At 30.6% G+C, this 12,320-nt stretch overlaps 1 protein-coding gene across 1 annotated transcript; it reads left to right on the forward strand.

The window, feature by feature from the left end:
• Nucleotides 1-5,607: 5,607 nt before the first annotated feature.
• On the forward strand, nt 5,608-6,382 carry Smp_135320 (putative hypothetical protein; the record flags this gene model as incomplete). Its single annotated transcript, XM_018789683.1, has 2 exons — nt 5,608-5,689; nt 6,252-6,382. 2 exons carry the CDS (start codon nt 5,608-5,610, stop codon nt 6,380-6,382), a joined length of 213 nt encoding a protein of 70 aa, XP_018655101.1.
• Between the last annotated feature and the right edge of the window lie 5,938 nt (nt 6,383-12,320).

Below are 12,320 nucleotides of genomic sequence, written 5' to 3' on the forward strand. Positions count from 1 at the left end.
TTTTGAAGGCCTCTAAAACTTTAATTTTACTCTAGATATCTGTTAAAAATATCATAAATGTATATATTCGAAGGAAAATGAATACTCATTCATTAATCATTCAATAAATGTGTTAGTTAGTAGGTTTGAATTCAGTTAATGAAAATATAATGCTCTTCATTCAATGAAGAAGACTCAATTTCAAGTGTAACTGATTATTCATTTATTTATGAATATAATAATTTAACTTAATCAAACTGTCAATTTTATGTATTCATACAAAAAGAAACACTGTATACTACTAAACTATTTTCAAGTAGTATAAAAAGATAAAACCGGATATAGTGGTTAAATTTTATTACTTTTATTTTTTCTTATGATTCAAACATCACACAGGCTTCTTAACCAACATGAAGGATACATAATAAATTTTAACCCCTATTATTGCTTATTGATCATTTATAAGCGTATACTATAAAATTGTTAATGTTGATATGACTCATATAGAATGTTAACTTGAATCTGTATATACGTAAAGTGAAAATTTAAGATCTGTGATCAGAATATAAATATGGGTTAGATAGGGTGAGAGAGATATGATAGTGCAATTACAATTCGATCAAGTGGAAGACTAAATGTGTGAAAAATTAGTGAGACGTAATAAGGAGGGATCAATGCGATGTGAATGAATCATGTTTAGGGGGGATTAATAATGATATTTAACCAATAATAATAATAATAATAATAAAATACAAAGATTTGTGAATAAAGATAAGAGACAATTACATTTGACTACGAAAGGTCATAAGTACATAGTCAAATTAGGTCATACAATAGCTAAGATGATTGTTCATTAATTGGCCTTGTGGTTGGCCAAGGGAGAAGTAGGGGTTGGAGATATTTCTTCTGTACACATAGCTCAGGTTTTTTCATTCTGATGGCTACTGCCTCCGCCGTTTGAAGGACTTTAAGCCTAACAAGCTTAGGCTAAAAATTACTGACCCTATAAATAATTGAAAAAGATTGGTTTATACTGGCACTATGACCAGTTTGTACTAAATGGGCCAAAATCGAGCTGTTTACTTTCCTCATCAGACCTTTGCTTAGCCACGCTGGGAGGTGTTCACGAGCACGAAAATGTAAATTTCTAGAACTTCTGCCATTTTTCGGATTATTAATTTGGATATATAATTGTAGAACCTGAAGAGAATTTATTGAAAAGAATATTCTTCGTTCAAATATTAGTCTTTTAATATGATTGGGATTTTTAAACGACTATAGTATTTTATTAATGGTTGTGAGATGGTGGAGAAGATTTGTAGCTTAGGTGGATGATTTTGATGGAGTTTGGTTCTCTGAGCTGGATGGTTTGGTCGTGGAGCTTTCATCGTCCTTTTAAACGACATCATCAACACAGCTCAGAGAACAAAACTCCATCAAAATATTAATAGTTGTTTCAAGAGTTTGCTATATTCATTATGTATTAATTTCTAAAAGTATAAACAAAAATTAGTTGACGTTAAAGTTGGCATTAATTCTAATAATAAAAAAGGTCCAAGGTTTTATTTCTTTTCAACATACCTTGAAAGGAAAGTACAATTCATGTCGAATAAGAATTTCTGGTTTTGGTGTTTAGGAAAATTTTTTAACAAGCTCTATTCTGAATGTTAAGTGTACAAAGTTAGTAGATATCCATTTTTATGTTGAATTTCTCCGATACAATTCAGATTTATAAGAAATTAGTCAGTTAAGAACATTTTTTGAAAGTCTACTGATTTTTACAATTCATTAGTTAAAATACTTATTACAATGCCGTCCAGGACAGAAATGGTATTATTCAGTGACAAGCATTATAAGCAAAAATGGATGGTGGCTAGCAGTGGATCTGGGACGCGCATTTCGTCCTGTGCATGACGCGTCAGTTCGATGCATCTGCATGTCAGAACTGATGTTCACCTTGGGAGTCGATTCCATCACCGTTTGATTCAAACGACATCGCATTATTCACTTAGCTACTGAGTCCTGATAGCCACTTGCTTGTGCAATGGGTTGAAGTTTGAATTCACTTGGTATTGTTTTTGAATCTTCCCATTGATGTTTAGGACTGAAATTGCTCAACCCCTTATTGGCAAATATGCATCCTGCATGTTCTGAATTCTACTGCTACCCATTCTCTATCTTTACTTATAAAACTGGTGACTTAAGTTAATATCGAGGCAATCCAAACAAGATGCACATATACCAACAAGAGATTGATCATTTGTAGCCCTAAACATCAATGGGAAGATTCAAGTAAACAATACCAAGTGAATTTGCAATGTGTACCAGATCACTAAAAACAATCTATACGAACTAATAATTTCAAAAAGAATTGAGATTCTTAAAATTATTTTATGTAAAAACGTGATGATATCTACCCAATAAACATAGAATTATGATTTTTATTGAAAGCAATAAGCATTACGGTATACCAGAATAGAAACTTTAAACAAAGTCTGTCTAAATGAATGAAAAAAAGACTTAAGAAAATAAATAAGAGAATTTTGCGTGATTGAAATTGAGTGCGGGGCATATCGAATAAATTTTGTTATGAAAATTATATTTAAAATAATCTCGGGGATTGAAATTTAAATGTTTTCAACTTTTCACTAAGCACAAGGGGGTTTTGTAGAGATTTTAACAATTTTATATAGTTAAGATCATTAGTCAATTGAAGCTAGACCACCATGGAAAACCTGGAAGCACTGCAAGGCCGTTTCGTCCTATCCCGCGAGGTGGGATCGTGGATGCGCAGTGCTGGGGAGTCCCACAACAGGACGAAACGGCCGTCCAGTGCTACCAGATTTTCCACGGTGGTCTAGCTTCAATTGACTCATGATCTTAACTATATAAAATTTTCACTAAGCAAACGAATCCGAGCTTCTTTACTGGTCAGTTAATTCAGTAAAAGATTTACATTGAAATTGTTGACATTATTACAAATTTCATGCATTGATTGTTCCATAGACAGTAACTATATTTTATATACCTGTTAGACAGGATACTATGATCAATACATCACTTTCTTATCTCAATGTAAAATAATCATTTTAATAAACAATTAATTGACTTAAAAAGTAGTCAAAATTTCTGTAATATATAGAGCTGAACTATGTAAAACAAACCAATTGTAGCTTAGATTGATTAATACATATATATGAAAGAGTTAATTAGCATGAACTATATTTGGTTTGCTTTCATACATATTTGTATATATATGGAAATGCAAGCCAATGAATTTAGGCTAACAAAAGGCATTTGTAAGCAAATTTTACTGAATGTTACAAAGAAAAAAAACATCGTAAAAGTACTTGTAGACGACATTAACAGTTTTGTTGTTATCGTTTGTGACTATAACAACCAACTTGTCTTGAATAACAATGTTTTCTGTCAATTAACTTATTAGATCTCTCTCTCTTTTGCTTTAATAAAGAGAAGTTTATTTGGAAAGTAACAAACCAGTAATCTATATTACTGTTTACATAGAACTATGTATATATAAAAGTAATGTGAATAATTTTAACTTGTCTATTATTTTACCGTTTGTTTACTTGGATGATTGTCAGTTAATGTTATAAACGTTGTATTCCTTTGAATATTTCATTATTACTTGGACAAATGAAATGAATAAAAGATGAAAATACAATTACTATCACTTTCTTTTAACATTTATTTCCCCGTAAAAGAATGTATCTTTTGATGATAAACATCACCATGACTGTTATAATTGATTGATCACTATGTTATAATCAATGTTATGATTGTCTAGTTAGTTAGTGCTCTCAAATACTATCAACAAAGTTAATTAAACACATGAACATTAGTACAAATAAGCACCAACAATTATATATGCCACACAATAAAAATGAGATTGTGAAGAGATAGGAAAAGGAAGATAAGTACAAGTATAGAAGAAAAACTGAATAAGTATTAGTGTGTGGAGGTTTGAAAAGTAATAATGATAATGAAGAGAGAAGTTCAATTAAGAGAAATACATCCTAAAGACAATAATAGAAATTTACGGCGGAACCTCCAGTCACTTGTATTTTGAGTCGTATCTGATAACGTCTAGTGATAGTTATATAAGTTAAATTATAGTCACTGGGACTCAGCATTACCAACATAGTGTTACCACTGAGTGTCCTTCGGAGATAACGACGATCAAATAAAGGGGGTCTCTTGACATTCTCCGCTCGAAGATGTCAGGTTTCACAAGCACAGATTAAAGCTGCTCTCACTAATGCAGTGTACATAGACATTTTTCAGCCAGAATAAAAAATTTAGATTATTATAAGCTATTCTGGCTTTCGTCACACGCGAGTTGATCTCATCACTCACTTGACCATTAGCTCTTACACAGCCACCCAGATAGACGAAACTTTCGGTTACCTTTAATTACTCAATAACAGGCACAGGGTCCTACAATTTTCGGAAAAATACTTTGTACTTAGAAGGTGCGAAGGCTATGCCATACCTATAGACATGTTTTCCCAACTGATCAAATGAGTATTGTATGATTGAACATCATCTCACAGTAAGACATTATCATCCGCATACTCAAAGTCAAAAAGTCTATCTACAGATAACAGATTTACACCACTACTACCTACAATCATCAGCGCTCTTCCCAAAACCTCATCGATGAGATCATTGTAGAAAAATTGTGAGATTGGGTAACACTGCCTAAGCTAACAACTTACATGAAACAATGGACAAAGGTGGTCATATGTCGACTGACTTACAACATGATCATTAGTCTGAATGACTCATAACCTTTTGCATAGTGTTGAGATATGATTATATGTAGTTTTTAGAATACCCTAAAACTAGATTTCCCTCAAGTTGACACTCATCAACAAGGCATACCCGGAATCTCGAAAGAACTGATGCTTTCTTCAATTTTGAATGATCTTCACAAACTTTTTATAATGACTATAATACATTAGTAGTTAATACAAAGTATACCTTAATGGTTTTATCATTCTCAACAATATATACAAACAAAACCTTGGTATAATTAGTAATCTTTCTTTTCATATTTTCACCAGTATAGAAAATGAATAAATTTTGATTTGATTCATTATTCTTGTTATTATTGTTGTGTTTTTTATTACATAACTAGTAAATCTTAACTGATCTTCATCGATATGATGAAAGTACTAGATTTAGAATTTTGTTTGATTTCGTCACACGAATTTGTTTATTCTCCCTATTTCTTCTTTTCTTTTTTAACTATGTGAATATGTTTTCGCTTATTGAAGTAAAAGACAGTACTTATTAGAAAAGAATTTCTGTTTATGATAAATATCTTATTATGTACACACGCATTCACTCTATCTATTCTTGATCATATTTTAGGTAGGTAAATCGGATAGACAGATAGATAGTTAGATGGTTTACATAGATACTATAGATACTGTAATTGAAATAAAAACTCTTAAAAATGTTTATCATTCTATTTATGACAAACAAATGAATCTGTGAATGATTATTTTTGTTTTAAAGATTCATTTAATAAACATAATTTCTATTGTTTTTTTCTTTTAAAAAAACCAAACCAAATCGGTAAAAATTATCGCAATCAACAACATGGATGGCACTGAACCTCCTGTTGGTCGCGTTGAAACGGGTATCATCAAGCCTGGTATGGTCGTCACTTTTGCTCCGCAAGGTTTGACGACTGATTTATTATCAAAACAATTGTTACGAGGACACCGCAAAAAAGTTCACAAGTCCAGAACAAATTACTTGTCAGCTGACTATCGGATTTTCCATCGAATCATCAACGAGTGGAATTCATTACCTCAGCACGTAGTTGAGGCTCCATCTGTCGACTCTTTCAAAAGAAAGTTGGATCAACTGAGAGACTATCATCGCCAGGATTAACACAGGCCATCAAGCCTCCTGTCCTTTCCAAACTGAAACTGATCTGAAAGATTGACAGTCGAAATGAATGAAAACTGTGTTTCAATAATCACTTTGTTACTTTATATAAATGATCATTAAAATTTGTTTAACAGTGATTGAATTCATCTAGACAATCATTTAAAACTAAAAACTAACAGTTATTTTGTCTTAGGACGAAATATCTATGAAATATGCATTTAGAATGACTAGAGATTAAATCCAAGAGCTGCATATTTTGTGTTGAGTGCAAAACCTTTAGAGCATTAGATTTGAATTCAAGTGATTTACATTTCTTACTTCAATAAATTTACAATCTTCATTTATAGCCATCATTGATACCAGTTTAAAACCAAAATACCTGGTTTACAAGGAAGGTCACTTTATATATATCTTAGTACAACAACCTAAGAAATTATGGTGTGCAATTAAACAAATTAAACGAAATATTATTGAATAATTAAAAATCAACATAACTCGCTATAAAAAGAATATAAACAAGTATGTAGTATGATTTTTCTAGTTTACTAACGATGAAGTGGTTGAATAACGGATATTTTCTGCTAGATTTTCTGAATATCTATTACCACACTATCAAAAAGCTTCCATTTCAAGCGTTATTTTTTCGGTTACCTTCGAGGTATTTCTGATTTTAGTCCCATTGAAAACACATCTTAATTACCGAATAGCAAAACCGAATTGAATTAAAATCTAAAAAATGAACGATTTTCACAATGAAACAGAAGAAATGAGATATTTAGTGAGTCACTTGTAAATCGAGAATAGCCGGTCAACAAACTCCCATTAACTTTAAATACAGATTTGCTTATTAAGTATTCTAATTATTAACTTCGTTCAAGATATTCAAACATTTGATCATTTTATAAATGCCTTAAATTCAAAGAACAGGCTATCATTGTGTTATTCGTAGTATTTATCATAAGAGTTTACTGAGGCTATTATATAATAAAATAAAGTCTTGGATTCCTGGCTAATGATGAGATGTATAACGGTAAAAATTATATATCATTTTAGTGAGAACTCCTGCACTCTAAAACTGACCCAAGATCATATGACGATCATCATAAACAAATGACAAAATCATGTAGTTACGAAATATCCAGCTTGAATAAACACTTGAATATTGACCTTTAGAATCTATTTTATATGTGTCAACGCTATTTCTTAAACACTCTCCCAATTACAGCATTCAGAAATTCCATCTTAACTATCAAGTGAATAATAATACACATTTAGTTTCTGAATAATGTCGTCAAAGATTTACATTTATTCACTCTGACAGTAGCATTTAATAATATTTTACTAGGAGGCATATTGTTCAGTAAAAGTTAGATAGTGGCTAGCAGTATAATTCGAGGAAATCAGAAAAAAATTCAAATACTTATGAAAAAAATTAAAGTCATATTCGTCTACCAAGCTAGTGGCTTTCTAATATCAGTAGCTCAGGGGATAAAACACTATACATTTAGACTAAAAGATAATGGCTTTGAATCTGAGTGTAAACATCAACACTAAAATGCATGTTTATGTAGCTGACACGTTTCTTATAGGACTAAACATAAGCACTGATTGGCATTATCAAACTGTAATTCAGATTTATGACTTCATCACAATACTGAGCAAATTCTCTTAACGACTGACTAATTACCGTTCTTTAACATCAACAACATGAGAATTATAAACTCTCAAGAGTAAAATAGAACAACATTTACTTTTTTTAAAAAAAAAAAAACAAAAACACAAAACTCTATCACAACTTCAATTACATCAATATACATAAATTTGAAAGAGATATGAAACATTCAATTTTGCAATCTTTTTATCCAAGAAAATAAAAACAACGTAAACAAACAAACGAGTAAGAAACAGAGAGAAGGAGAGAGAAGGTCACAATTTATAAAGTAGAAATTAAAAAAAAGAAAAAAAATTTTTTTTCAATGTAAACAGATACATGAGTTTAAAAAAAAGAAAAGAAAAGAGAGAAAAGAATAAAACTAAGATAAAAACTGAAATCATTTCAAATACACAGGATCTTAGTTAAATTGTTTTGTTTTAATAAAACAATCATTATACATAAATGAATTGTACAATGAATTGTTACAATTACATATTGTATGTTTAAAATAACAATAGTAGTAATGATAATAATAGTAATAATAATAATAATCTTTTGTACATGAGGTGAACATAGATAAATTTGTTTGGAACATAAGTATATCTATGAGAAAAAATACTGTTTTGTATCATTGATTTGTTTACATGTGTCTCTATGTGATTGAATGAATGGATTGACTTTACTATATCTCTAAGCAGATTGGAACAATTTATTGAAATGGATACATTCAAGAATCCAAAAAATGAAAAAGAACAATAAACGGTGATAACAGATAAAATCAATAGGAAAAAAGGAACAATAACATTAGAATGTTTTTTTTCGAAGTGAGGTTAACATTTAAATGTGATGGTGTTTCTTTTTTGGAAAATAAAAGACTGGAAACATTCACAGCCAATAGTTATGGTACAATAGGGATAATGTGTTGAATTCAAGAAGGAATAATGATTAAGTTTTCATGTTAATCATGAATAATTCAAGAGATAAATGTAAATACACAATGATTAAGAACAATTCTATGGAGTGATTACAAATAAATATGTTGGATTTCAGTTTTTTTCTACAATAAAAAAACAAAAAAATAAAAGCATGGAAAAACATCGTACAACAACATTAGTTGATGGAGTATGAAGGTAATTGATTGTAATGAATACATAGAATATTGTTGAATTTCACTAATGATCCAATCAATGCCAGAATATGACTGACCTGTGAATAAATAAGATTCAAAAGAAAGAGAGTGACTGTTATTGTTAATTTATAAAAACATTCACTTGTTTTATGACCAACAATAGTGTCTTTTTAATTTGGGAACAAATTTTGATGGATTATCGACTGTACAATTACTTGTAATCATATATGAACAGAGGAGCACATTGTTTGACTATGGTATATATTCATATTCGGAGAAACAAATCAATCATTTTTTAGTGTTTCAAACATAAGACTAAAGTTTCTCAACTGGATAAATTTAACTCTTTAATTATCTTCATGATACCGGTTACTCACTGATTATATCATCAATGTGTTTGAAACTCTTACTTACTTATCTACTTATGCCTGTTACCCCCAGTGGAGCATAGGCCACTGACCAGTATTCTCCAACTCATTTAAGTCATAATCAATATTATGGAAAAGAATTTGATTTTCATATTACATAACTACTGATTAATTTACTGGATTCACCACTTCTCGTATAGTGTGCGGAAACCCACATTAATGAAGATCAAATATATTAGTTTACAGTTCAATACACTTTGTAGTAAAGTAAGCTTACTTATCTAGTCTAAACAAATGAATGTTCATTGACTGTCGCGTATCTTTAAAAACGTCTTTTTATTTAGTTTCCTATTTCTCTTTAGGGATCCTACGTCAACTTTATAACCAATTTTTTCAGATTTAGAAGCTGGCGCTATACGTTTACTAATATTCATATTATTTGTTGAGGTTATTATCAAACAAGCATAGAATACGAGTAGGATTTCAGATGTTCTAACTAGTTTCCTCTTAAACGTTTTAGATTATTTTTTTGTAAGTAAACAAATTCGATCACTTGATTTAATTGACTGACATTTCATATATCCACCTGAATGTTTATTTGTCAATGGGACTGATCTTTGCGATTTCGATCAATTTGATATACAATAAACTTCCTTTAATAACGCATGAACGAGTTATTCAAAGCATAGTTAACTAAAAATCATCACATTATTAATTTCTTTGTTTACTCGATATCGTATGCTTGAATAACGATGAATGATTAGCAATAAATGAAAAGATGAAAAATCTATCTCTTTCAAACTAATTTTGAGGTATAACAATGATAATAATGTATTCAGAGCTATTTGTACAAAATAACTTTGCTCATTCTCTTTTCCCTTCTTGATTCTATTATGTAGGACATTTATAGATTGTATATTCCTATCAGTTTTTCAACCTTCATTGTTAATCTTTAGTGTTTATATACAACTCAATAATTATTTAGCGGAAATTATCCTACTAATCGTTATGTCATTATGTTCATTCTTTAATCAATATAACTATTGGTTTGAGCATATTGATAGAGACTAGTTGTATGTACATATATTCCCATGTGATATATATATCATTTTATACGCTAAAAATTGGATAAAAAGTAATGTGAATATTTCCACAAATTGTATTTGGACAAATTCATATACGAACTATAATACACAGTTTATTCATCTCATATTGTTGTTGCGTGTTAACTCGACAACAAACTTCCAAAAAAAAAAGAAATACAAACATTTTAATTTTTTGCCCTTATTTAGTGGTAGATATAAAGCGAATGCTGGTGGGAGGCCTATACTCCTCCACGAGGGGTAACAGGCGTAAGTAAGTAAGTAAGTTATATAGTGGTCATGTTGTTCGATAACTGTCAATTTCTTTTTTTTTCGTTTTTCTTCTAATTCTTTTCAGAGAGAATCTGTCAAAAGATTTTGTTTTTATTTTTATTTGAAAATAGAAATTTGTTTACATGATCATTGAAGCTGAAATTTTTTTAGAGAAAAAACGTCATTGCTCTTTTATTATTTTATTGATAAATATGTTAACTAATCGGTATTCCCTTTTCATCATAAACAATCATTCTTATGATTCAATAGATTATATATATTTAATCAACCGAAAATCAATAGTGTTAAAGTTTTCTAATCAAAACGTATTAACCTAACATATTGTAATTTTTTTGAAAACAGTATTCTACAACTCGAGTATACTATATTTTCCGGTAACTTATAAAACGATAGGGAAAATTATCAGAATAAAGGTTTTCGTGGAGGTTGTAGTAATTTAAGGGTTGAATTCATGAATCAGTTAAAGCTAGACTACCATGAGAAGCCTGGAAGTACTGGACAGCCGTTTCGTCTGAGTATGGGACTCCTCAGCAGCGCACATCCACAATCCCGCACTCGGGACATTCAGTCTTACACACGAACACCTAACCTCTAGACCATTGAGTTGACATCCAACGGTGTTAATGTCTAACTTCAACCAATCGACAATATTGCACCACCGTCCACCATTATTAGTTATTTTCATTGACTTTGTAAGGTTTTCTCTTTGATCATTTAGTGTGTCATTATTAATTTAAAGAACTTGTTTAAGTTTTACAAGGTTTATATATATCTATGGATATATCGTATATAATTAGTAACAAGAATATATAATAATATATAAATAGAACTCACTTCAATAAATAAACTATTTGTTTTTTTGTGTGTGTGTCTTTTCGCTTCAGTTTATGAAGACTCGTTGTAATTTTCGATTAGATTACACAAAAAAAAGAAAATCTGTATCTAACATTTGATTATTTCATAATTTTGTAACCAAATAAGTTCAATTTTGTTTATCAACGTTTAATCTATAAGACAGAAAGAATATTGACGAAAGAAAATTATTAGAAAGATGATCAATTCGAAATGAAAAAAGTTAAAACAATCACCAGAAAAAAGCTGATTAACTAAATAAATATTTTTTTTAGTGTTGGTTACTATGTTAGGCCAACATAACTTATTCTAGATTCTGAACAGGCTAATTTATTCATTCTCCTTGAGTCACGTTTTGATCTTGTCAATTATTCACTTATCAACCCTGAATGTTTTTATATGAGCGTATTTGTGTACATTGCTTATCCTACTCATCACACGTCTTAAACTTATTATTGTTTGATTATAAATATCGAATAACGTTTGATTAAATGGATTTGCCTCATACACCATCTTCACTGTGCGTCCTTTCGTTTTGCTTCGCTCTCTCTTCTTTGCTTCATTCGCTGCGATTATCTGATTGTCTGTTCTGATCAACGAGTGCACAAAATATATGTATTAAAAAAATCAATTCTCCTATTTTTGACTTATTCAATTTCGTTATCCAATAAAGCGTACATAGCCTCTGACAGGGAAGTCCTACTCACTGCTTTTTCGTGGCATTACTGTTGTTTACGAAATTGAGAGAACGAAACGTCCACCTAGGGGAGTTGGAAAACCCTGATTCCAAATCAATAGTTCACATGGGCTCCAGTATCCGGAGGGAACAAATGGCGTATGAATCAGTTGTTGGTCACCGGCTATCATGGGACTGCATCTCCTCACGATGCTCCACTGCCTTATGGATCAGACCTTCAGGTCAAAGGCTCCGGGTGTGGCCCCCTAGGAAAACTACCTGCTTCGGTTTGGGCATCGAGGCAGTATCACAGCCCTCACACAAATCAAATGACATTTGCGTAGCGCATATATATCTGGGA

This window comes from Schistosoma mansoni, chromosome W (assembly GCF_000237925.1).
Source record: "Schistosoma mansoni strain Puerto Rico chromosome W, complete genome".
Lineage (NCBI taxonomy): Eukaryota > Metazoa > Platyhelminthes > Trematoda > Strigeidida > Schistosomatidae > Schistosoma > Schistosoma mansoni.